General features: G+C 42.1%; 2 protein-coding genes across 4 annotated transcripts; one reads left to right on the top strand and one right to left on the bottom strand.

Moving 5' to 3' along the window:
- Nucleotides 1–29: 29 nt before the first annotated feature.
- pax3a (paired box 3a) lies at nt 30–27228 on the top strand. Of its 3 annotated transcripts, XM_028427707.1 has the most exons (10): nt 30–162; nt 1396–1487; nt 11760–11995; nt 12223–12352; nt 12471–12614; nt 20794–20993; nt 21604–21769; nt 21874–22097; nt 25203–25466; nt 26367–27228. In XM_028427707.1, the coding sequence occupies exons 3-10, from the start codon at nt 11858–11860 to the stop codon at nt 26382–26384; spliced, it is 1284 nt and encodes a 427-aa protein (XP_028283508.1). In that variant the 5' UTR covers nt 30–162; nt 1396–1487; nt 11760–11857; the 3' UTR covers nt 26385–27228. The 3 variants fall into 3 exon arrangements, with proteins under 3 accessions (XP_028283508.1, XP_028283507.1, XP_028283506.1); XM_028427706.1 differs by lacking the exons at nt 30–162; nt 1396–1487 and adding an exon at nt 4665–11389 and having other exon boundaries at nt 21877–22097; XM_028427705.1 differs by lacking the exons at nt 30–162; nt 1396–1487 and adding an exon at nt 4665–11389.
- Nucleotides 3885–4540, bottom strand: LOC114449865 (E3 ubiquitin-protein ligase RNF186-like). The gene has a single exon (XM_028427709.1). It carries the CDS (start codon nt 4517–4519, stop codon nt 3902–3904), a length of 618 nt encoding a protein of 205 aa, XP_028283510.1. The 5' UTR covers nt 4520–4540; the 3' UTR covers nt 3885–3901.

The raw sequence follows: 27228 nt of genomic DNA, 5'->3' as shown, positions 1-27228 counted from the left end.
CGTTGGAGGTGGCGCGTGCTTGGGGCAGCCGGGACGTCAGTGAGGTTACTATCGGTCACAAACTGCTCCGGACAGCAGACAGCGATGAATGTGGCGTTTTACAGCCGAGTTGGTGCTTCCCGTCAGTGTGTCAGGCAGTTGTTGCCCTGCCATCGTGACAAGGTTTGAACACTGGTCGCATATCATTCACCTTCGCTTTGGTGTTTGTGGTTTTAGCTCATTTTAGTAAGGGAGAGCGAAACAGGGGGCGCCCAAGTATGTGAACAAACAAACGGTGTGAATGAGAAACGCAGGTAAACACAGTTCCCTAAAACTGTAAAACAAATATGTTAAGAGCCCAGCTCGTATGTGCACCGCAGACTTCTGCGTGAATTAAGGGTGTTTTTAGAGTAGTTTGTCACAAAAATACACGGCCATAGCCTAGCATGTGTGGACTAGCATCAACGTTCATCCAGGTTAACAGGCTAGTTTCTAACCTGATAGTTGGCAGAGACATTTAACCTATTTACCCTTTTAATTATTATGGATAAGAACTTATACAGTCCTTTATATCGAATATGGCAAATTGAAAACTAAAAATATCTAAATTCCCAGCAGAGAAACTTTTCGACAGAAAGTCTTACATTATTAAATAAACCTTGAAGCAGTTAGCTGTGGCTATACTTCTTATTTTAATCATTAAAATGTGTCCTGTAGCTTAAATAAACTGAGATATAAGACATCAGTTTGCTTAACAGAGTTCAACTTCTACATTTTTGCTACTGTAGTTCCAACAGTATGTAGGACACTGGAAAACTAGTCTTGGCATATTATTTGTAGACTGGACTGTTGTAATTCATTATTAACAGAATGTCCACAAACTCCAGCTAATCCACAATGCTGCAGCCAAAGCACTGGTAGGAATTAGCAAAAGAGATCATGTTTCTCCCATTCAAGCTCCCTGTAAATTGAATTTATATGCTTGCTTTTTTATGCCCCTGTCCCACATTTTAGTCTCCCTACCAGGCTTGCCTGAAGCAGGATGGTCCCATATGAGTCAAGTTGTGACTTTGTCGTCCAAGCACTTGATATGATAGTTTCAGGGTTTGAATTTTGTAAACAGTCTTGAGATAACTTTGATGGTTAGTGGTGCTGAATGAGGAGAACTGAACGAAAAATAAAATAGGCTGTAGGCCTATAAAACAATCTTTTAGCAGCCTACCTGTATGTTTACATGGTTAATTATCTGATGAAGAGTTTTTAAGAGTAGTTATACAGTTGAATCTTAAAATCTGTTTAGAATGTTAAAAAAAAGTCCATTCCTGCATTCTCAGTTTTATACAGCAGATGGAGCCAGGGTACATTTCTCATTTAGAACTCTGCTCTGCACTCTTAAACGTTGTTTAAATTTGACAGAGAGAAGATCTAACCTGGATTGCATGTGAGACAGAGGATCGATAGAGAGGAAGGTCCATGTGAAAACATCAAGATGAAAGTGAAATGATAAGGTAAGCTCTGTTTGATACTTTGACCCCAGACAATTATCCCCTCTCGTTTGTCTTTGGACCTTCTGCGTGCTTTTTAAAGCCATATGTCTTATACAGGTATAGTCTAACAAATTTGTCCATCCATCCACACACACACACAACACTGAACCTTCTCCAGCACATACACAGGCTTGCGCGGGCACACACAAGCATGTGGTCACATGACAAACCAAAGAGCATATACAGAGGGGTGATAATCGCTCTCCTCAGGCCATGTCTTTGAGGTCCTGATGGGGCACAAACTATCAGAGGGCAGATGTTACAAGTAAAGAGAACACTTTCATCTCCTCTGAAATATGTGTGTCCAATCTGATAATGACACAAAGACACACTTTGCACAGAGTCAAAGCAAGACACAGGAAGAGAGGAAATGTATGCTGTCTGCTACTTGGTGACCCCTTTCTGTTTTTTGACATTGTGCACAGTGGCTAATGGCTGCTCTCCTGGGATCCACCTATTTCCACAGACCTGTGTCTGGTGACCTCTTGGGGCATTTCGTAAGAATATGAGTATAAAAAACACCAGAAAATGAAGTTTAAACATATTTTTTAATCACAGGTCCTTATGCTGTTTATGCAATTTCAAAGTAAAACAGGTAAACTGATAAGGTTTTGTAATTATGAAGCCCTTTAACGTCCAGTTGGACTTTAAAGGAAGGGGGAAGGAGGGGTTTGTGTGGGGATTAGGGAACAAAAGGATCCTTCTCTGTCATCAAAGAGGATCTGCTCTCGACTCATCCCCTGTTCTGTGGCGACAGCTTTTTATTTTTTTCAGGAGTGGGAGTGATAGCTGCAGGGAGGGAGGAAGGGTGTGATATAGCTTAGGAGAGTTTGGTGGTAGGGGATGCAGATTTCAAAGTTAACTCTAAGCCCTGCAGTCCCCCCATGAAATGAAGCCCTCTGCTCCAGACACAGTGTTGCCTGTATGGCTCCCAGTGGAAGCCAACCACCCCTCCTCTCCTTTTTTTCTCAGGCTTTTGTCATGGTGGCATTTAAGTGGCACTGACTGGATGACCAATGAAGGAGTGCTATTGAGGGACCTGAAAGAGGTGGACTTTAACTCCTCAGACTAGTGTCGCCTCTTAAAACAAAGCCGAGTGGAGATAAATGCCCTCTGTGTTACTCAGAAAACCAAACAGGACATTTTCTACATCACAACTGATTGACAATAATGACCTTCTCTTCAGCTTTGTTATTCTTGTAATAGTTTTATAAAATCCAAAATCAACCACATGTAAGGCCTCTTTTTTAATCAAATCAGTTTATATGATTTGCTAAAATAAACTTAAACCCTTCAGATGATTCAAGGCCCCTAGGAGGTCATCTGCACTTCTATTGTCTCATTACTTTAGAACACTGCTTATTTGGACCCCCTACCCCAAAGTGTTTTTTCTCATATTGTGAAGGTTAACGTCCCCTCAGGGCCGCTCAAATGTAGCTCCCTGCTGGCCTGCTCCACTGTTGGTAGTCAATGTAATCACATAGAGGTAGTTATGAGGTAAACAGGTTCTGTCACTGGCACAATAGGTAATGCTGTTAGAAATTATACTGGAGGAAAAGATCATCAAGGAGCTTGACACATACAGTATTATTGTTTAACCAACCAAAAAGTGAAAAAAAAACACCAAAAATATCTATTATACACCAAAATGGGATGTTCCATTCTTTATATATTATACTGTCAGGGTTTCATTGACTCAAAATAAGCCTTTTAAGTGCCGACTATACACACCAGTAAACTAATTTCTCCATAAACATGGTGAATCTGTGTATGTTCCTGTTATTTCTGATGAACAAAACTGCTTATTATATACAACAATGCTGGTAAACATACGTTCATAGAGTAAGCCGATTTTTTTTAAATTCTTAATTCTAATTATTTTGGTGCTCTGACAGTTCAGAGGCACAATACATTTCTTCTTTCAGAGAGAAACCCAAACTTCTGACATTCAAGTAGCTGACTGAGGAGCTAGGGTTACTCTTCTTATATGTGATCAGTAATTTACTGTATAACAAGTACTATGTCATACCATTGATTCTATACAATAGGCTTTTTAAAAGTCCTTATAGTCCAAGTAGATAACATAAAGTCAAAATATTACAATAAAGTGCAATTATCTTACAGCTATTTAAGTATATAGCCTTTTGATTGGTTACTTTACACCACTGCCATCACCACTAATGATCCAGATGAAGGCATTGTTGTATTAAAGTGATATTTGACATATAGGTAGTCCATAAAGTTCACAGTGATGTCATCCACTATTACTGACTCAAACAAATGAAGCACATAGAAATAAATAAATAAATAGCCACTCTTCCCTTTTCTCACCGGGCTCAGTTCAGAGTGTGTGTCCCAGCTCTGCAACCTGAGCTTTACATTACATTAGAAGTCAGAGAGCTGAAGTTGCTTGCTTCTGTTTCTGGTCGATACCTCAACATGCACATTAACCAGGTCAGAATGAGCGAGAACAGGGCCAGGACACTGGCTACAAACAAACACACAGGGCCGACGGGCGACGCGATGTGGTTGAAGTTATGTACAAAGATGAGGCCCAAAAATAAGAGCACCACCATGGAGAGGAAGGAGAACATGGCGCACACGCAGCCCGTCGCAAACGCGACGCATTTGCAAGTCTCGCAGCTCTCGATGGTCTCTGCGGAGGTCGCAGGAGAGACTGTTTGTTGGTCTGATGCAGGCTGTTGCTTTTTAAGCGGAAGCGCTCCTGTTAGCGCCGTGTTGTCGGAGAGGTTTTGAATCCGGTATGCCGGTACCGGAGTTCGCTGGCGACACACAGGGCAACCGATTCTCCAGCCGCGACCCTCTCGGGAGTGCAGCGCTTCGAGGCACTGCTGGCAGAAGGTGTGGGAGCAGCTCAGCAGCTTGGGGATGCGGCTCTCCAAGTCGAAGAAGTTGTAGCAGATTTTACACTCGTATTCGTCGGCGATTTCGGCCGGAGCAGAGCCACCTCCCGTAGCGTCCGCCTCCGCCATGTTCCGTCTGTATAACAACTGCTTTGTTTACATTGTCCATTCACAGTAATAAACAGATTACACAGCCATGGGTATGTCTGGAGGGGAAAATGGCCGGACTGCAATAAACGTACGTACACATTCTGCATTTCCCGGTATGAGTCATCCCCGGTCTCTGCTCTATGCGGTTGTTGCGCTCACAGACTCGTCGTGCACTGCCGTGAGGTCGCATCCCGGGGTCTGACTTCACCATGACCATCACTGTGTAGCGCAAATAATAATAAAAAGAATCCAATCGATGCACTTGCTCAAATTGATTTCCCAATTTACTGTCTGTCACCTGGTCGGTTTGTCACACGCGCGGGTCATGTGTATGAGGTGGATTTAATAGGCCTCTTTAAGCGTATAATTGGAATTCAGCGTCTGTGGTGACAGTGAAGGACACCGGGATGATTTGTCCCTCCGAGTTTCAGCACCACAGGCAGTGGACAGCGCCACACGCGCAGCCATCAGCGGTGACACCTTCAGTGTTTACGGAGAGCTGCGTGCAGACCTGTGCCAGAGCCCAGGCTTTATATAAACACAGTCATTCAGTTCAGCTGAACCCAACAAAACCAAAAACAATTTACATTAAAAAAAAGTTCAAAGTTCAAGTCCTGCAATTTATGAATAAACAGTAATTTTGACTTCCACGAGTCATTTACTGTCTCATCCACATCCATTGTAAAGATGTTGTCATTTTTTTCATTCAGACTGTTTTGTGTGTTTCCTAATTGCAAATAGAAAAAGCAGAGTCCTTGTTTTCACGGGCCTCTCAGGAAAAGCTCCTTTACATCTCCACAAAACGTGTTATACAGCATTTAAATGAAAAGTTCATGTTAAAAAAAAACATAAATCCAGTGTGAAATGTTTAAAGTGTGTGAACCCTTGTTCTCAGACATCCTCTCCCTTTTGACTGACTGTTGAGGATTAATCACGTTTCTGCTAAAGCACGTCATACAAGCTGCAAAACACAAAGCACACTTCTATGTGTGTGTATCTCGAAATGATGGAAAAGAAAATGATGAGTAGTGAGCACCCATCATGGAGGGTTTCATGGTATCAGACGACTGAACTGCAGGATGTGTCTCCACAAATTGAGCTAAAACGCGCCCTCTTGTGGTTAGATTTATGAATGCATTTTTGCACAGCGATAGTGTTGGGTTGTAACTTTTTGTGCCTAATTTACAAAATTACAGTTAAACGCAATTTCATGCACATAGTTACATTTTAACAGTGTGTACCTGCAATTTGTTAATGACAACAGGGTAATCCGATAAAAGATTGTTGGTGCTTGGTGCACTGGACCTCTTAAAAATAGGAAAGCAGTTTTCACTGATGTAGAAGTAAATATATATGTTAATTATTAGAAACTTTGTTCTGCATAGTCTCAAAAGTAAAATAATTTTAATAAAATGTAGTGATGTTGGGGCCATAACTATAGCCAGTGCAAAATGTTTGAAGCATCCCAAAAAAGGTCACATTAATTGGATATTATTAAGGCTTATTAGATGTTAACCCTTTTACAAGTTTTTTTAATGGTGGACATTCCATAAAGAAGGGAACTGACATGACTAAAATACGATCAGTTCACTTGCATGAAATATTGCAGTTGAGAAATTATGTGTTTTTCTTATCTAATTCTGACCTCATGACAGATGGAAGAAACTACATTCTACATTTACTTCTACATCTACATTTTTAAAAAATCAGTTTATTGCCTCATAATATATTTTTAGTTTTCTGCAGACATGTTTTTTATTTCATTGCAGAAAATCTTTGCACAATAGTCTTTTTCTTGAAGAACATCACATATGCACATATCACATGCAGTGCCCACAAACAATTGAGTTTTCATTGAGCAAGTTTCATTCATGCTTTTCACTTAATGAACTGAATATATATCTCAAGGATCGCAAATCTGAATGCATCACGTTTCTTTCGGGAAGCAGGAAATCCAACTGTTGTCACAACAGCAGATAACATGACTCTCCTCCCTCACACACACAGACCGAGGCAAGGACATGGTGTAATGTTGGCCAGATAAGAATCTTACTGGAGGTGACTTTGCATGTTCATAATGAGACCATAAACTATCACATCAGTAGTTTCAGTCTGTTTTTGTGAAACTATTAAAGCAACCCTGCATGCCCCCAGGCTGAGTGGTTAGTAAAGGCTCAGCTTTGTTTGTTCTCCTTCACCTTATTCAAGCACACCTTATAGGTCTTTGTTATGATAACTGCCCTCAGTTTGAGCTCCCCACTGAAGTGTTTTGGGTCACATATATTTGATAAGATCAAACACATCAGAAAAACAGTCTCTCTTTTGCTAGTGCCTTGTAACAGTAACATCCCGAGGCGAGAATAGATTTCCTTGCTCTAGAGCTGCAACATTTCTGAGATGTTTATCTAATTGACGACCTGGCCAGTGTTTCAAACTATGTGCACTGAGCAGTCTTTGTGATTTAAACTGATTTCGCTGGACTGCAGGGTCAAACATAACAGGATGGATCATAAATAAAAACGTGGTCAGATACAGTTTTCACATAAATCAGAAAGTGTATTTAATTCAGATTTAACACAGTAAAACTAAAAGAATATGCAGTATTTCTTTAATGGCCAAGAGTAAGAGTGATGTATAAGAAAAATGAGCGACTAAGAAACTGCAAATAGAAAAATAAATTTGTGTACATAACACCGAGAAACAGCATGGTACGGTATTTTTATGTGTGCCCGGACACACAATTCAAAGTTCCCTCATGAACCAGCGGTATTCTCTGAAGGCTAATAAAAGTTAGACACATGCTGTTTTACAGCTGACTGTTATTCTAACATACCTACACCACTATAAAGCCAATGAAATATTTAAATTGGGTTGATCTATCACTGTGCAGTTTTTTCGTCTGCTACAGTATCTGTTTATTTTTTCATTGAGGAATGCATGCAGCTTATTCACTCTCTCCCTATAGCTCAGGTCATATAACCACTGCAAGGGTTTGATTACCTCTAAATATCTATATTTGATCTGATGGTGTGTTAATCATGACCCTATAACTATTGTATTGTTTGTGTAGTTTAAATAGAGCTGGTGTACATACTGATATGCCCTATCACTATATGGGGCCACAGCCACTCATCAAAACTGCCTGCAGCTTTTTAGATCTCTAGTGGAGACATAGCTAATAATAATCTAATAATTAATGTGTGTGATTCAGAAATGTTCCCCCCAAAGCCGCCGGCTTATTCTGTGCATGTTTATATGAAAAATGCTATTTCTTTTTTTTTCAGAGCCATTTTGTTCTTTATTTTTGATGCATGTTGTCCACCACTGCAGCACATTTCTGACTCAGCTTACCTCACTAATTGATTTGACATGGTAGATCCAATATCCTTTTCATGATAGTCAAACTTTAGTATAATAACTTTCTATCTCCCCCACCATTCCTGCTTTTATGGACATATAATGTTTCCACATGTTCTGTGTGCCCTCCATCATTTTTTTTTTCTACAGAATAGGAGAAAAATATATATAGAGCCATACTGTTAGATTCAACAAGAGATGGAAAAAAGTTAGAAACTGTTTCAGTCAATAACATTATGCATATTAAATTTCTGGAAAACAAACTGATTTTTTTGTTTGTTTTTACAGCAGCATTTGTGAAGCAGTTTAATTATATATATGTATATAATATTAAAAAAAGGCTCCATTCATTTGTCCAGACAATAGTCATTGTCACCATTATTGTGCAGTAACGCTCTGCAAGAGTTGACAAACCTGATGGTGATCAATGAGCCAAAATGTCACTTGTGATGATGCATACGTTTGTGTTCTAGAGGTCACACAACAACCAGTTGTTCACGAAGTGCAGATTAATTCGGCCTCCAAACTGAATGATCTAGGATAAAGTCCTATTCCTGAGGGAGGTGGAAAAATGTATCGGTCTGTTAAACACGCCTAATTATTATAATTATCACAACTCCACCAGCTTTAGAAAAGTCAAGTGATCCCTCATGTGGTTGTGTGTATCTGTAATCGAGCATTTGCACGGATGTGTTACACCGCCGTGTGGCTCAACCGTGGGTCCGAGCAGCATCTATTGTTGAATTAGTGCAACTATGACCCTTTTTTTGCGTGTATGTGTGTGTGTGGTGGAACTCGTAGAGAGAGAGAAAAAAATGAGGTCTTTTCCTCTCCAGGCTTATAATTGCCCCCCACTCTCTATCCACACCATATTTCTCTGCTGACGTCTATATCTCAACATATATTTTTAAAAAAGCTCCAATTCGCGCCTATTAGGTCGAAATATATATTTACTAATTATTTAAAATTGAGCACAGCAACACTGTTGCCAAAAATGATTAAATTGTGAATTACAAAAAAATCACATGAAAGAAGAAAATGACGCACCCCAAGCTTTTCATTCACATGACTCCATTGGGTAAACGCAGTGATCTACTTGTGTAAATGTTATACCTGAGCTAATATAAGCATTTTGAAATATAAATAACAACAATATCGAATAGGCATAAAAGAGCGATCATAATGTTCCAAAAAATACATTTGTATAAGAGACATCTTTATATATTGTACGTTTAATAAACAACAAAAATTGAAAAAAAAGAAATATCTTAATACCGATGCATGCTTTGTTTTTAATGTAGGCCTATATAGAGATCAGATGTATTTATTTAATTATTGCATTTACAATATTTATTCACCATAAGAATTTATAAGCCTAAATTAGCACAATTGGGTTTGACGTGAAAACATGAATATGAGACAACAACAAAAAAAAAAGATAGCACCTTTTGTTTGAACCCACTCCAGTTTTCATGTGGACAAAAGTATTAGAACGGACAGACTTAAAGATTAAAGTGAATAAGACATAATATTTAGAGTACTTTGGAAATCCTTTGCTTGTAATAACTGCATCGAGTCTGGGACCCCCTGGCATCCCCAAACTTTTGCATTCTTCTTTTGTGATGCTTTTCCAGGCTTTCACTCCAGCCTTTCAGTTGTTGTTTATTTTCAGGGGTTACTCCCTTCAGTGTCCTCTTAAGCAGGTGAATTGCATGCTCTATAGGGTTTAAGTAAATGTTGACAATGACCAGTCCAAAACTTTCCATTTCTTGCCCCTCTTGATGAACTCCTTTGTTGTTTTGGCAGTGTGTTTGGGGTCATTATCTTGCTGTGTGATGAATTATCTCCCCGTCAGTTTGGTTGCATCTTTTTATATAATTTGGCAGACAAAATGTTTCTGTAGACTTCTGAGGTCATTTTGCTGCTGCCATGATGAGTTACATTATCAGTGAGGATTAATGGGCCTATCCCAGAAGAAGCCATGCAAACCTAAGCCATGACGTTACCTCCACTGTGTTTCACAGATGAGCTTGTGTGTTTGGGATCATGAGCAGATCCTCTCCCTCGCCAAATTTTAGACATTTCGTCTGTATAGTTAGGTAAAGGTTCATCTTTATCTCGTCAGTCCATAAAACTTTGTCCCAGAACGTCTGAGGCTCGTCTCTGTACTTTTTGACAAATTCCAGCCTGCCCTTCCTATTCTTCTCTTTAATGAGTGGTTTGCATCTTCTGGTGTAGCCTCTGTACTTTTGTTCTTGAAGTCTTCTGCAAAGAAAGTAGATTGCGATATCTTCACTCCCGCCCTCTGGAGGTTGTTGCTGACATCACTAATAGTTGGTTTAGGGTCTTTCTTCACAACTCTTACTACAATTGTTTCCGTCACAACTGCTGCTTTTTTCCATTTTTATCCTACTATGGCTATGGCCAATGTTTGTGCAATGGCTCTGATTGATTTTCTATTATCTCCTCGCCCATACAGCTCTCTGGTTTACATGATGATTACAACTCTTAACTAACTATAAATGCAGTCTGCACAGACAAAACCAAATCTAAAACTGAGCGTAGACATTCAGTGCTATTTATTATTTGAATAATCAATGTAATTGGACACACATGTTCCAATATTTTTGCTGACATGAAAACTAGGGTGGGTGCAAACAAAAGGTGCTATCTTCTAAGTTGTGTATCAGATCCAGATATAAATACCTGGAAATAAAAGTTTGAATGTTAATTGTCTCATTCATCTTTTGAACCAAACTCAAATGTTTTCAGTCTTTAGCAAAAATAAAGGTATTGGCCTCACTGTTCCAGTACTTTTGGAGAGGACTGTAGTTGCAGTGTTCTTCCTGCAGTGAACACAGATTCCCCACCAAGATAATGATAACGATAATAGACATTTATTTAATTTATCTTATCAAAAAGTTGTGCTCTGTGTGAGAACTTTTAATGCACAGAAGCTTGTGACATGACAAGCTGACCTCATGAGGTCAATCCCAAACAGAAAGGAGGCTGCAGCCGTCCAATCACTGGGCTCCTCCTGCCCCCGAACGTCCGGATCTTTGGCCAATCAGCTCGCATACCGCGGAGTCAGAGGGGACAGCGACCACAGATAAAATGTTTGACTTCCATCCATCCTCTCAGATCATCTTCTCAATATTCGCAGGACTGTCAGAAAGTGCACTTTGATTTTAAACTCAGAGCGATCACTGGATAGTAGACACCCGTCTGAGGGATTCAGCGTTCTCTCTTCAGAGCAACCTGTTACTCGAGGAAAGGAGCGCGCACCGCGGCTGTAGCCTAGAGAGAGAGAGCAACTAAACTAAAACTAACTTTCAAAACAGCGCTTTGTGGAATTACCAGCACAGGGCGCTTTATTTAAAGTGTTGCCTGACAGAGAGTCAGGAATCATGACAGCACTTGCAGGAGGTTTACCGAGAATGATGCGGCCAGCTCCTCACCAGAACTACCCGCGAGGAGGATACTCTCTGGAAGGTAAGGCCCTGCTGCCAGCTGCTGCCAGAAAACTGGGAGAACAGACGTTGACAAGCTCTTAAAACCTCGAAATATTACGAGTAATGATTGTCCTTATTTTGTTGTTATTTATTTTGTTTATAATAAAATATATACATGTAATATCCCGGGTTTCTGTGTGTAGAGAAATACGTAATTTAATAGTTTTGTACTGGCAGTTTTCTGGTTTTTCACTCCTGCAACTGGTGATTAAAATACTGAATACTGAACTTTATTTGGACGACTTTATGGCCTGCTGACAGATTGTCAGATTGCGAGTTGGTTGGAAAAAATCCTGTGTTTTTAATACATAAATGGTACCTATACCTAAACCAAACCCCTCGCTGTCCAGTCTCCACTCCGTTAGGACAGGGTCGAGTCAACCAACTCGGCGGTGTCTTCATAAACGGCAGACCTCTCCCCAACCACATTCGTCATAAAATCGTGGAGATGGCCCATCACGGTGTCCGGCCGTGTGTCATCTCCCGTCAGCTGCGAGTGTCCCACGGCTGCGTCTCCAAAATCCTCTGCCGGTACCAGGAGACAGGCTCCATCAGGCCGGGGGCCATCGGAGGCAGCAAGCCAAAGGTGAGAGATGTTTCAGTGTTTAAGCAAAGAAAGACGCCCGATGCTCATATTTAAGTTTGAAAAAGATAAGGTAGAAAATATTAATTTAAATCTTTTGTTATATATTATTCATTTTGATTTCATGATCTATCTCGGCGTAATAAACCAAAATATAGTTTAAAATCTGAGAACCATTTTTTGTTTGCTGATTTAATTTAAAAAAAGATTTTTCTCTCCTTCCATCAAAGCAAACCGCTTCTCCAGAGGTGGAGAAGAAAATCGAGGAGTACAAGAGAGAAAATCCGGGCATGTTCAGCTGGGAAATCAGGGACAAACTACTAAAAGATGGGATCTGCGACAGGAACAACGTCCCTTCAGGTACAGCAGACACATATTTAAATGACCAAGAAATGTCCGTCTTGTATTTATTTAGTTAGACTTTGGGAACATTTTGCTGAATTTCTGACTTACATGAAACTTTTTTCTTCTCTCTCAGTGAGCGCCATCAGCCGCATTATGCGCTCCAAATTCGGCGGCGTTGGAGAGGATGAGGATGAGGAGGATGAAGTAGAGAAGAGAGCGATAGAGGAGAACGAAACACGGACAAAACACAGCATCGATGGCATTCTGGGAGACAGATGTAAGTTCATGTTTTTTCATTTAATTTTTTATTCCTTCCTGTGTTTATTACAAGTGACTGAAAAACTAAGAAACTACAGGTGGAGGAGGTGGAGAAGTGGAGTTAGTGGTTTTATTGGTGGGTTGAATGCGGATTGTTTTTGTGTGTATGAGCAGTGAGCAGGTGAAACGAGATGTGTGTTGTTGGTTTCTGTCATCCAAAAGTTTTATCGGCAGAAAAGTGCGTAATAATAGTGTTATTATTATAAGAAGGACTTCTTAATTTTATTAATAAAATTCTTGGTGACCTTAAAATATTTCATACTTAAATGTGTTTACGCGTGCGTTCAGAGTTCCTTGACTTCCCAAATATATATTTTATTTGTTAATCAAACATTTGCCTAACTTCCGAGCCTGAGAAAGTGTTTCTGACACTTTAATCGGACACTTGAGGATGAACTTCAGGAGACAAAGCATGGAGAGTCCATTGAGACCCACACCTCAGTTTGACGCTCACAAAAGCCAAACTCCAGTGAGCGGCTCAGTGGTGTACAAAAAGATGCCAGGGCCTTTCAAAACCGGGGAAAGAAAGGGAGAAAAATGCGCTGACAAAAGGCCGGGAGAAGACATTATGAACCCGCAATGAGCGATGAATTATTCAGGGACAGCAATAGGCCCAGCGCGACCTGGTTTATAGACTGCTCGAAAAAGTGCCAATCTAAGGGGCTTTCCTCAGTGTTTACAGTTCGTCCTTGAGAGGAAAAATGCCCCAAAGAAAAGATCAGACTTCGGGCAAACACCTGTTGATTTACAACCTGTTGGAGACTTAAAGGAAACGCTGCTGCAGTCTACAGTTAATTATTAATCACCAGGCCTCCAGAAACACTGGTGTTTTGGCCTACCCTGTGATGACGCGCATCTATTTGCAGTTTAAACTCATTCTTCTGAAATAAAATAAACAATAAGTTAACGCATTATACAGCTGGCACAAGCACACGGTGTCTCTCTTTTTTGGCCTAAAATGTGTTCAAATTCAAACCAGACTACAGTCAAATTGAACGGTTCCGTTACTTTTGCGCACGGAGCTTTTATCGCAGCTTTTTGTCTTTGCGCAGCGAGCATGAAGCCTTCAGCCAGTGAGCGCAGGGAACCTCTTCTCTTCACTAGATTAAATCCCAAACCTTTTATTTCTCTCCACTTTCATCTCAGACAAAGTCCGCCCCTTTCCTTTCCGCCTAGGGCGCACACATTTAATGCAGTGTCTGCGGGCATTTCCCTCTACTGGGCGCATCCCCGGTATTGATCAGTTAGCTTAAACTTCTAAAACTCATTTTTGGGAATTTACTCTATTTTTTGTGCAGGTTATTCTGAATAGAATGCTGATTTCTGAATTTAATTCTTTAATTTGCTTCGTTGGTCATCTCTAAATAGCCTATTTTAGTTTGTTAAGCTAAACTTTATGGAGTGTCTTTTATATCTGAATTTTATCAGATACATTTAGGCTGATGTTTTGGCTTTTTTTTGTGGGGAGGAAAACAAATAACATTAGCTATTTTGCATCAGATAGGTGACATCCTACATGCAAACAGCTCTAAAGCACTTTTCCCCCCCATTGATATACAGAACAGCACTATTTCATTCTTGTGTCTCTTTGTGGAAGTAGTTGTTGTTTTTCTCTTTTATAGCACTTCATTAGAATGTGAAAAGGGTGGTTTGGGGACTGAGAGAGTGTCTTCTGGCCAAATATTGATTAAGTAGGTGTTTGCAGAGGCTATTGTTGTGGCAGAGAGAGGCCTGTTGCTCTCTGCCCCTTTCTCCTCTACCACTATTGTTGGCTTTCCTTAAGTGCTAAGATCAAAGCTGACTCATTTAGATTTATTTGTCTGGGAAAAAGACTGCTAAGGTTTGTGGGATAAAGTATATTTTGCAGCCTCATGTCTGCATGGTATTAGTAAGTGGCTGGAACATTGTGGGAAGAGGATATTTGCCTGGATGTTTTCTGTTTTCTTGGAAGTAGAATTGTTTCAGTTGAGTTTAAACAGCATGCATGGTTGAGCAGAAGTATTTGTGACATTTGTCAGAATTACCACAAGCAAGAATAGCTCAGTGCATCGCTGGTAATATTCATCAAATTGTGTTATTGTCGCAAATTGATAGCACGCTTAACATTTAGCCTCATTTAACTAATTAAAGTATCCAAAGTCATGAAAGAGGAGTAGCCACTCTTGCAGGATCCATTTATGGCAGTGGGGGTGAAAGGCAGAGAGAAGGAGAAAAAAGAAAGCTCAGAAATACAAACAGTCAAAGGGATAACTTTTCTTTAAAGGGAGTCCTGCGGTGCCAAAATGAATGAGCCCAGTTCTTTCAAATCTGCCATGGTGAACGCAGTCAACATGTAATAATTGGTTTCATTGAGGTGCATTCCAACAATCTGCTGCCATTCTCCTGCCTCTATTGTCCAGAGGCAGGCAAATAGCCAGAGGGACAGGAGGAATCAAGTGCTGACAAAACATGAAAGATTTAGCAGCTTTTGTCAGAGGAGCTGAGTAGCACTTTGTTTGTGTAAATAAACTGGCTCCCCGTGAGTTTGGCACAGATTTAGAGTAAGGGGGAGCAGAAAGATCATATTTGTGTAATAGGCAGTACAAAGTATTATAATAGTGAAAATGTGTTCGCAAGATACGTTTAGCTCAGGAGAGAAATTGCGATGATAACAAACTTCCACAAGCCATTTAATCCAATTTTCAAGTTTGATAACTTAAATTCTCACGAGGCATCTCAGAATAAACAGATATATTTCCCTCTCTCTCACACACACACGCAGTGATATAGGCATCTGATCAGCATGGCAATAACCCGTAACTGTAAACAGAAAGAGATAGATGTTGATTTTCTAGAACTGAACTGCTGAGGCCCCAATGCAACCAAAGGAATGTGTGCTGCAGCCGCATTTCCATTTTCCTCTCAGGGCTGGATAATGGAGAGAAATTTATATGTGGGCCTCACTCTGTGTTTTCCTCAGTCAGTAGTGTTTATAATGCTTGTTTATTCCTGTGGACTGCTAGGCAAGACTGACTAAAATGCAGTGATTTTGTTTAGTTTTTTTTATAGATAGATAAATCAATACATTTTCATGTTTCTCAAGCTTCTCTCTTTCACCAAAAAAGAAAGAAAAAATCCACACTGGCTGATCTGCAACTGAATGCAGACTCTATGCTTCATTAAAGCCTCTTTCTCTGTTGGCACCCGCATTGTGATCCTCCAATATTAATTCAAAGGACAATTAATGAATGCGGGCCAACTTTGAAGTAATGGGCCGGGGTCCTGCCCTGAGCCCGGCCCCTCAGCGCTGATGTACTCTCCACATTCTCCCCACTAACCCCAGAGACACTGTGAAGTGACTGAAAGAGAAGCAATGAGCAATAGAAGGTCAAGGAGAGGAGCCCCAGTATAAAAAGAGCTCTCTATTTTCTTGGAAGTATTAGCCAAGCAAAACTCTGTGATGGGGAGGATAAAGGAGTGTGAAGAGAAAAGGGTCGGGGGCGAGGGGACTCCGCAAAGAGGAGCACAAAGGGATAGTTAATTGAGTAAAGCCAGACAGCGTTGTCAATCACTTAACTTTGTTTAGCCTCCGTTTTTGTGGAGATGTTTCGTCAGCACATTGCACATTATGGACAAACCAGCACAACTCTGTTGCTGTTTTAATTAAGGACTTTTTTCCTTTTGACATTAAAAAAAAAAGAAAAAAAGAAAGTTTTCTTTCTAGTTTTTATTTGCTAAAGTTGTCCAAACAACAGAAATATGTTATAAAGTTAAAAAAACACACCAATATGTGGTGTTTATAAGGTAGGAAAATAAAGCATGGAATGCCATGATGGTTTCTTTCTCAGCTGAGCATCTGTGAAGTTTTGTTGGAGGGTCAGTGGTGAGGCCGTTTTCACTGCTGCGCTGAGCAGTCACTGTGAAAAGGTCAGGGGCTAACCTAGGGTCACTTGACTGTTAAAACTATCAGGCCCCAGGAAAAGGAGGTTACGATAATGTTTAGGAAAAGATGTCAACTGACACACTAATATCGCAATGTCACACAGAGGAATTGCTGTTGACTGGCTACCTTTTTACAGTTTTTCCAAAAGAGACGACTGGATGTCTGTCTCTGCTAAATGAGCCTGGGCTGACGTGGATCTCTGCTGGTTAGTGACTGTTTGACTGGAACGTGCGGCAGACTGGCCTGTTACTGCAGCCCTGCGTGGGCTCTGTGCAGTCGCTTTGTCCCTGCCCCGAGGGTGGAAATGCCACCGTGAAACTGTCACCTAACCACACCACAGTGGAACTAAATAATAACCACCACACACTGGGCACTCATAATAGCCACGCAGGGCCATTTGTGGCTTTTTGTCAGCTCCCCAGTACTGGACAGAGATACATCTTTCAACTTCATATTGCTGGCTATTTCTTTGTCCGTTAAGTGCCAACCTCCTGCGCTTATTCACTCCATTTTTGTCTGTCCATCACATCATCATCTCCCTCTTTTTTTCTCTATCTGCACCACCTCCCTCTCTTCCCTTTTCCCAGGCAGCTGCGGGTTCCTGGGGGCTCTTTAGCAAGTCAAGTGAGCAGCCCACTCACTCCCATTTTTTTCCCCTAACTGTTAACCCCAGCTGAGCCCATAAGCTGTCAGTTAACTATTCTTTTCCTCCAGTGCATCTGCTCGCTCTGGCTCTATGTAGCATGCCACTATTTTATTCAGTGGCCCACTCACACTATATGCTCTGTGGCCTGAAAGGGCCAGATCTACTTCCCTGGGCAAATAGCTAGTTCATTTGTCCCTTCTTCCCTTTGTTTTGTGTTGCGAACACATGTCACCAGCTCAATTACCTTCTCTATTAACAACTCCTGGAGGAAGGGCTATAGCCAGCCCCTACCAACACAAGACTATAAACTGCCCCATATGCTCTGTTTGGCTTTCTCTTTCTCTCTGTGGTTTCATACCAAACCTTTCTCACTTCTTTAATTTTTTGTGCCTTTTCATGTCACTTAATATGTTTTTAAATTTTTTCTTTCACTCTCATTGTCACACTCTACATCTATAGCACTTTTTCATAATTTCAAACTATGTATATCTTCATGCAACATGTGAGCGCAGACACTGTGTGCGTCTGTGCGTGTCTCTTCATATTAGCATCTCTTGATGGGGTGGGAAAGCGGGGGTGAGCGCTTGGCAAAAAAGTCCTGGCTGAGGGAGATAGTCTTTGCAATAAACAAGAGCAGTCTTTATTCTAATGGTTGGAATCCTCTGTCTTGGTTTTTTTGGCCTGTTAGAGGCACTCCTGCTGCAGGTGAAGCTAATGCAACTGGACATTCCCCAAGTTCACATCTGTGACCTTCTGGAGTTTATCTTCCCTGCCTGTCAGTCTCCGCTCTTGATCAATAAGGGGTTGTGTTGTGAGCAGTGGGGTCTGCAGCACTGTCCTCTCTGTGCTGATGTCTGCATGCACATCTGTGAACACACTTTGTTTAGTTCTAGTCTCTGATCAGACGAGGAACTTGTTGAATTCACTTGTTGAACACTTTAAACTGTGTTAAATACAGTCTCATATGTTCTGCTATCTAAACTAGCTTGTCATTACATCATACTTTGTTTTGAAACTACTGTTTTATGGATAATTGTTCAGCTGCTTCAATATCCGCTTGAGGGATAATAATCTATCTTTCTATTAAGATTCTTGTCAGAGCCACAGCCAAACTGCGAGCAGCAATGGAGTATTTTCAGCTCCCTAGTGCTTTAGCTGCAGCGTAAAATTTGATTTGGGTGTTTAAGTAAGGAGGTCGAGGCCTCCCTTTGTCTGTTTAGTATCCTCTTCTGTCGATTGTTGTGGGGAATGTGTGGGAACAAGCCTGCTTCTGCACCAGCATGCCTTAAAGTCGATCCACTGCAGCATAAGAACCTTGTTTGAAAACGTCAAAGATGGGGATGCGGCGGCGGGTAAGCACGCTAGGAAGAGGGAGGTGAGGTGAATGGGTGAGATGGAAAGGACAGGTCCATTTTTAAGAAAGTCTAGCAACCCTCATTTGCTTTAGCTTAGCACCCCACACCTCTTCCCCAGCATCTTCTACTTCTTCTTCAGGTACCTTCAGCCTCCCATCTCATCTCCATGTCAACCCTTAAACTCCCCATCCCCCAGCTTTGTGCCCCTCAGGCAATGGAGGGCGGGGATGAAGGGGTGCTCCCCTGCTGTGCCCCTCCACAGCCCCCAGTGGCCCTTCTCTGGACCCCTTTGTGCCCCCCTCTTCTCCCTCCCACTCCTCATTCCCCTACTCAGCCCCTGGCTCTACAGACCCCATTTTACCCTTCAGCCCCCCCTCACTCCCCTGCTGGGCAGGTGACAGGCCCCTGAATGCAGGCCCGGGCGTCCCTGATGGCTCCTACAGATGGAGCGTGGTAATCGGTCCAATAGAGCCCTGCCACAGGCTTTTCCCTGCTATGATACAAAGGCTTCGCCACATCACTTCCAAAAAAAAGAAGACAGGGAGTGAGAGAGGAAGAGAGAAAAAGGACAAGCCAGAGGATGACAAAAGCAACACTGTCATTTGCCATTAACGGAGAGTCTGTGACTGGGTGTTTTCTCTGTAGCTGCTGATAATAAAAACAGGAGGGAAAAAGAGAGGGAAAAACATAAAGGAGGCAAAGAAGGAGAGATCCACCCCCGACTCTGTAGTTAACATGAGTTACTGTGCCAATGTGGAGCTTTCTCTCCTGAGTTTTATGAGCTTCCCTGCCTTTAGAATCTTCTCATTCTCACATTTTCCTCCATTATTAAATGATGAGTAATGAAAAATCCACATCACACCGCTTGCTGTTTCTCTTCTCATCCACACAGTGTTGATGCATTTATAGGCAAAGTTTTCATGCTGCACAGATTTCTTTTCCTGCATTATAAAATTTATTTCAATTGGTTTCATGCCACATCCTAACCTAAACAAACACATCCCAAACTCAGAGTGCACTTTCCTAGAGCATCCAGCCAATCCCCTGTGAGCCTATATGCCAGCGTGGCGCCTTTTGGTTCGAATGTAATAAAGAGCTCTTCACAGCATCAGAATCTTGTGTGCTGGCGGTCCTTAGGGCAACAGCATTCCCAAAGGCCAAATCCATGTGTAATGCCTGGTCAGACACACACAGGCAACCGGCACAAACATTTCCTGCTCGGCTCCAGAAACGCCAGAGGCGAGGGGAGATCCCGGCCCCCCTACATTCAATCCATGTCTGACTTGGCACTTTTTAATTAAAGCTTTAAATCTGTTGGGCTGAGGGAGAACAGTCTTGAGGGGACAGACGAGCTCCAGTCCTCTGCTGAAACCTTTCCATTACTTTACACCTGCTTGAGTTTCTCTTCTCTCAGTGTTTACTGCATAGTTTTGAGTGTCGAAAAGATGCAGTGACCCTTTATCAAGAGGTCTTTCTGGGGTGGATTTGGGAATGGATTCTAACTCTCTCCGTCCTGTGTCCATCTGTGTTTGACACATTGTCATAGACAACATTCACTGAGTGAAAGCCTGTATCCCAGACGTAGCAGATGCAGGTTTGTGAGAGTGCATATGAGTGAGAAAGAGATGGGGGGGATTGCATGCATGTAATGGTGGACAATGGCAGGCTGTCACGCTAGTTTACGGAACTTAATCATTATTTAATAGATGGGTAACCTCCCCCCAAAATGCAGAAATAGTCATCTGTCTCTGGTACGAAGCCTTCATTGATTCCCTTCTTCTGCTGAATTAGATCCCAATAGCTGTCTCCCAGTTACCCAGTCGCTCTCTCCTGCCCTCAACTGAACAAACAGATTAAGAAGCACCTGCAAAGGGCTGCCTGGCCTTCACTGTGGGACCCTATGAGCATAGCACACAGCATGTCTAAGACTGGGAGAGACACACTGTCCCAGGGAATAGATGCCCCAGAGAGATCTAGTCCTCTTTAATCCATGTTCAAGCAGCCTCTGGCTTTTGATCCCCTCAGGAACCACTGAGGAGTTTAAAGAGAGCAGGAGGACCCAATCTAAAGTGGCTCTGCACCATGTGTTGTACTCAGCATAATCTATTGTCTCCGATCTGGCTATTGTATCCTGGCTTAGTATTTACTACAAAGTTTCATTGTGTACTAGCTTGCCTCCTCTGAAAACTGAAATCTGTTTGTTTTGCAATCGCAGCCAGCCACTCAGATGAGGGCTCCGATGTGGACTCTGAGCCAGGGCTGCCTTTGAAGAGGAAGCAGCGCCGCAGTCGGACCACCTTCACAGCAGAGCAACTGGAGGAACTGGAGAGGGCCTTTGAACGCACACATTACCCCGACATCTACACGAGGGAGGAGCTGGCTCAGCGGGCCAAGCTGACAGAGGCTCGAGTTCAGGTTAGTCACATACACAAACAAACATATGCATTTCAACAACACAGAAACTGAATCTTGACAGCACAGCGGTCTGTCATGGATATGTGTCATATGGGCGTTAAATTGCTTTGGGATGTTGCCACACATTCCTTATAGCCATCAGACATGTGTTCGCCCCAACAACCCTCGACCTCATGCTCGACCACTTCTGCGGTCACAGATATACAGATATACCGCAGCCACTGTGCATGAAGACAGCTTCTTTTTATTGTTAAAACCCTGTAAAAAACTGCAAGGACTGTAAAGATCGCTAAATAGATTCTTGACTTAGATACTTTGCTAATGTAGGCTTTAATAAGCATAACAGCCCTCAGGCGTTATCTGAACCCAGCAACTTGCAGTAGCACACAGAGATGTAATGTCTGTGGTTTCACTGCACTCACCAGATGTTAAGATCTCTATCAGTTCAGCTCCCTGTAGTGGGACAGATAGGCCTTACACACACATATACATATATTGACCTTGCAGCATGCACACTGCCAAATATAGAGGAAACATTTACACAGGATTCTATACAGGGGAAATTATTCTGTTGGTTTAGGAAATAAGTAAAGGGCTCCTTTACTTTCAGGTGTGGTTCAGCAACAGAAGAGCCCGGTGGAGGAAGCAAGCAGGAGCCAATCAACTGATGGCGTTTAACCACCTTATCCCTGGTGGGTTCCCTGCATCAGCGATGCCAGGCCTGCAACCCTACCAGCTGTCAGACAGCCCCTACCCTCCATCTTCTATTGCTCAAGGTGGGCACAACTACACACACACTTTTATTCTATAAAATGTTGAAACTGCTACCTTTCGTAATTAAAAAAAATGTGGGATTTAAAGTAGATTGTTTAAATTACAGCAGCATCTGAGCAGCCCAGTACAGTCCACCGACCACAGCCTCTGCCGCCCACCTCTGTGCACCAGAGTGGGCTCAGCACATCAGCTGCTTCCCAGGATGGAAGCTCAGCTTACTGCCTGTCCTCTGGGCGACACAGCTTCTCAGGATACTCGGACAGCTTTGTGGCCCCAACAGCACACACCAATAGCGTCAACCCAACCATCAGCAACAGCCTCTCTCCACAGGTAGGTCTATGCATCCAATGTGAAAAAACCTATAAAGAAACGTGTACACGATTGTACTTAAACAGATATGGGCATTGAAATGATCTCAAAATCACACCAATCCACTTGGCACAAAGGCCAGTAGATTGTCATGAAGTGCGCCATATGTTTGGATAATGATACACATAAACACACACCTCTGTGACCGTTGCATGACATTGATGAGACCTTGTTAGGCCAAAGAACCCGGTTGCTTTTCATATTTGTTTATTCTGACGGACAGTTTGATGAATTGAAAATGTGGCAAACGTCAGAGGCAGAAAGGAGCAGACATGAGGTGGGAGATGTATGGATGTCGGATGATGACACAAATCAAAACTGAAAAGACAATTATGGTCGATTACACAGTCATCAGTGTCCATCAGTAGCTTCCTACCAGCCCAGAAGATGGACTAACAGGCGTAAAACGAGCTTTTAACTGCCACAAAGGGTGGTCGGGCCTACATGCAATGCATGCTGGGTACTAATTCCCATGAGAGAGAATCTCAGACTGCTGTCAGGCACAGATAAAAAACTGCCTCAGGCAGGTTTGTTACTATGTGAATGCCTGAGGATGTATATATTGAGGAAAAAAAAGGAGCTTTGTTGTGGCTGCCAGGGTGCATGGTCAGAAAGTGGTAGGTGGCACTATTGTGGCTGAGGCTATAATTGACTGCTTTGATATTTGAGCTGTGGTTGTGGTCTAGAATGTGTTATTTACCCCTCACAAACCATATAACATGTTAATGTGTTACTGGACAGATAAAAATATGGAGAAACAGGGCAGAGTGTAAATTACACGCAGCAAACTGTTACTAAGTTTAGTTAATGACTTTGTTTAAGAATAGCTGGTCGGAAAGCATTTTAATAGCTGCTGTCCCGTAACTGAGCGGATGGTTGTGGTGTGTGTTCACACACCCGCAGGGTCGCCAAGCAGCTCTAACTCCAATAAAGAGGGCAAAGGTGCCATGGCCTCGTGGATGGTTTCAACATTAACCTTAATGGACAGCTCTGTACAGAATGGCAGCTCATCTTTCGAGCACGGCGTGCCTCGAATGTTTTCTCAGTCTGGAATTGCAATCACTGAATGTTCCAGTGTCTTAATTGATTGGGATGAAGTAATCTATCCCCTCATAACAAAGTGTGTAATTTATGCAAATGACTCACTTTGTTGGCTAATTTGTTTTAATTCGTGTATTCATTGCAGCTGTTTGAATGTATATTGCTTCACAGTTTTCTCTATTTCAGATGAGGATAGAATTAATTTCCAGATTTTAACTTAATAAGGGAGAGGAAATGAGAATTGATTAAATTCTCTGACATTGATAGTTAACACACGAAGACCTCTTTGCACTCAGAAAACTTTACAGATTCAGTTTTGTCCAATAGCTCAATAGCTTGGACTATTTTGCAATAAATCCTCCCTGAAATGATCGGGTTATCTGAACTCCAAATTTGTCTATAAAAGCCACTTTGCTCTGCTTACTATTCTGTATAAAGCAGGAGATTCAAGGTTTCATTTAACTCCAGATATGGTCAGATTAGAGCACCACAGAGTTTTGATATGGATAAGGTTTGCTTTAGATAACTGATATTCTTGTCTGAGCAGTTAGCTCTGCATTGGGAGCAGCAATCAGGCCAATGGTTTGTCCGTCTCTGGCGTCTCACTGCTGATCTGGTGCATACCAATGCAATCCTTTCTCACCAAGGAAGCAAGCGGCTAGGATTTGCACCCCCCTGAGATCTAATCCCCGGAACAACCTCAAAACAGACACACCATCGGGAACTGCTGCTGTTTCAGTTGCGGCCCGAGACACAGAGCCCACAAGCCTGCACAAAGCACACATGTATGCAAACACTGTGTAAACTGCGTTTTATTCCATGACCTGACCATATAAATCTAAATACCCATCCATTATAATTTAATTCATTTTTAATTGATGCAAGACTAGAAATAATAGTCAACTCTGTGTGCTTTAAAGTATACACGCTCAAACATAAACACTTAGGAGTCAGATAAATAATGATTTGGTGGTCGGCCACGCTGCATTTATTCAGCAGATCTGTGAGGTCAGATCACTCTGACAGCCCAACTGTAAATTACATACGTTAAAGGAAGCTGGCGTCGCCTTTGTGCGTGTGCCAGCTGGCTGTCAGTCAGGAAAAAGCCCTTGTTTTTACATCCCTCTGTGTTACTTATTCGTTTCTTTACTTAACAGGTATTTTTTTTCCTTGGCTTTATCTCTGTTTGTTCCTACATGGACTGTAACTCTAGTTCTCTCTTTCGGTTCAGTTTTTAAGACATTTTCATGACTTTGCTTCTCACGCGAACCTTTGTGCAGCTGTTCACAATGTATCACTGATACCCCCGCACCCCTGACATCAGAACGAAGAAAAAACATGCTTACTACACATACACACACTCACATATACACCTAGTGTTACACGGAGGCCGCTCTCAGACACATACACAAACACTCATGCTCCTTGTTCCCACATATCCTTAGGCCTCTGTTCCCTGGCCTCACAAAGACACAGTGATTTTAGGGCTTCAGGAGAAAATGAGGGGATGAAAGAGGGTGATGGGATATAACTCATCAATATACAAATAGATGTATTTTATTTTAATTATGCTTAAAACACATCACATAATATTGTATTAGCTATTTTTAGTTTTTATCTGTTCCATTTATAATAAAATACAAAGTCTGCATTTGTAATGACAAGTACGAGTAAGAGAGAAGAATTATTCTTTTATCTGCTTCCATAAATATTACAGGATAAATTTAGCCGAAACCACTAGTGGGCTAAAGGATTGAACTCCTTAGCTGCTGTCAGCCTCTCAGTCAGTCAAGCAAAGTAAAGAGAACCACATGTGTGTGAGGGAAGCCTGTAACAATGTATTTCTGACAGTGAACAGAAAGACGATCTACACTTTAGCCCACCTGAGTAGAAAGGATGATATAAGCATCACATTTAAAGCAGTGACTAAATTAGATTTTTGAACGATTGTGATGTGTTTTATTTTGAAAATCTTGTTTTGTATTTTAATCACCTGGTTTCTGTCCGTTCTGTGTGTACCTGCAGGTGATGGGTCTGTTGAACCCAGGTGGTGTGCCTCATCAGTCTCAGAGTGACTTTGCCCTCTCCCCATTGACTGGAGGCCTGGAGCCCAACGGAGGCATGGCTGCAAGCTGTCATGGTTCCCAGCGTCTGGAGGCTCTGCCAGGCCTGACCAGCATGCCCACCCTGCCAAGCACCCAGTCTTACTGCCCACCTTCCTACACCTCTCCAGCCTACGCCGTGGATCACCACCCATCCTACCAGTACGGACAGTACAGTCAGAGCAAGGTACATATTTAAACGAATCTGATATATCCTACTACTCTAATTGCGCAGACCTCTTCTCTGATGAGTGAGCTTCTCAAATCACCCTGCACTGTGCTGAAATTCCATTTGAGAGAGCTTGTGGCCAGGTTACCTCAGTTTACATTACCATCATGGAACTATCCGCGTCACCCAATGCTTATCCCCAACACACACATTTTCACTAGCTGTCCTTTCATGACCCCGTGTGATGAGCTTGCCCATCAAATCCTCAGTGTAGCTCACCTAGCCATGTAATGACCCCTGTGTAACAAAGATAGCTGCCCAAATGAAAGGAGCCACTTCCCAAAGCATGTTTGACAGCGGGGTGGGGGAGAGAGTGCACAGGCTGAGGCAGTGCGCCGCTGAGGCTGATCTGAGGTACACTACCACATGTTGACTGCCCCATCAGTGGCAACATCTTGATGTCATTAATTTAGCCATGTCCTGGGAGAGACTTGTATGTAGCTTTTGGGGGTTTGTTAAAAATGTGTGTGTCTATGTGTATATGTGTGTGTGTATGAACGCAGGGTAAGGGGCTCTTTAACAGGGGGCGATTATGGCCTTTGGCAGGCCAGGATTAGAACCATGTGTCCCACTGGAGGTCAGATTTAGAGTTGTTATTGATTAGCAAAGCAGTGCCAGAGATCCACGCTAAAGCTCAGGCTCAGGGTAGTTTTACCAACCATGCTAAGTTCAAAGAATGTCCTGAGATATTCCCAAAGCTCTTTACCCGTTTTATTATTTAACCTTGGTCTCCAGCTGCCATTCTCACCTGCTCTCATCTACTCTGTCATCTGTGCTCTCATTTAGTTTATCTCTTCTTTTTTTCACATTTACAGTACAAGCGGTAATATCATCCCTCTTTCTGTCTCTCTTCCTCAGGTGCCTTTCATTATCTGAAGCCCCCATGGATGGATGCAGGGATGGTGAAGGAACTGAGGTGATTTCCTTCAGCAAGGAGAGGAACCACTTGAGACAGAGGTGTAGTGACAGCAATGAAGGGGGTTGGCTGGAATAATTAGGACCAAAGGCGCAGCCTCTCCTGTTACCTGATGCTCGCTTTGCTCGCGCCATGCTCCAGGAACCAAGCACAGTTTAATGCCCATGCTTCAAGAGGAAAAATAAAGGGGATGGGATGTGGAACAGAGGGAGTAAATACATTCAAGACCTTGTATTTGATTTGTGTAATAAGTGGCAGAGATGTAAGCTGGGGGTGGACTTAATAAGCCCCCCGGTGCTTCTGTTTATGAAAAGGCTGGATGGTGACAATGTGTTGCGATCAGCCACAAGAATACGTTCATCACAATGTCTTACAGCACCGATATTAACTGTACATGGAGACTGCACCAGATGAACCAGCAAGAATGGAAGCGGAGTGGAGTCACAGTAAATCTGCTGCAACCCAAAGAAAGTGCAATACATTCATACCTCATGTAATGTAAATGACCACGGATCAATGTTTTCAAACACATGCTCGCTCTCTCTCTCTCTCTCTCTCTCCTTTAATGTTGTTATTTTTGGGTTGTATGCATTGATCAATCAGGGGAAATCATTGAGCAATGAAAAAAAATGGCATATGTAGTTATGATGTCACTAAGCCAAAAAAAAGTCTCTGCCAGTGAATACATTATTTTTTTTTGTATTTGTATTTTTGTGTTAACTTGCAAAAATAGTTCCATTTCTTATTTATTTAGTGTCTCTTCTGTACGTCATGTATGAGCACTGCTCCGTGCTTAAGTGAGTC

This window comes from Parambassis ranga, chromosome 17 (assembly GCF_900634625.1).
Source record: "Parambassis ranga chromosome 17, fParRan2.1, whole genome shotgun sequence".
NCBI lineage: Eukaryota > Metazoa > Chordata > Actinopteri > Ambassidae > Parambassis > Parambassis ranga.
The sequence above is the reverse complement of the archived record's forward strand: the minus strand, read 5'-3'. Positions and strand labels throughout refer to the sequence as shown.

Coding starts and splice junctions, on each gene's coding strand:
- LOC114449865 (XM_028427709.1), bottom strand. CDS start 4,519: ATGGCGGAGGCGGACGCTACGGGAGGTGGCTCTGCTCCGGCCGAAATC.
- pax3a (XM_028427705.1), top strand. CDS start 11,305: ATGACAGCACTTGCAGGAGGTTTACCGAGAATGATGCGGCCAGCTCCT. Junction 11,996..12,222: donor TCGGAGGCAGCAAGCCAAAG/GTGAGAGATGTT, acceptor CTTCCATCAAAG/CAAACCGCTTCTCCAGAGGT. Junction 20,994..21,603: donor TGACAGAGGCTCGAGTTCAG/GTTAGTCACATA, acceptor CTTTACTTTCAG/GTGTGGTTCAGCAACAGAAG.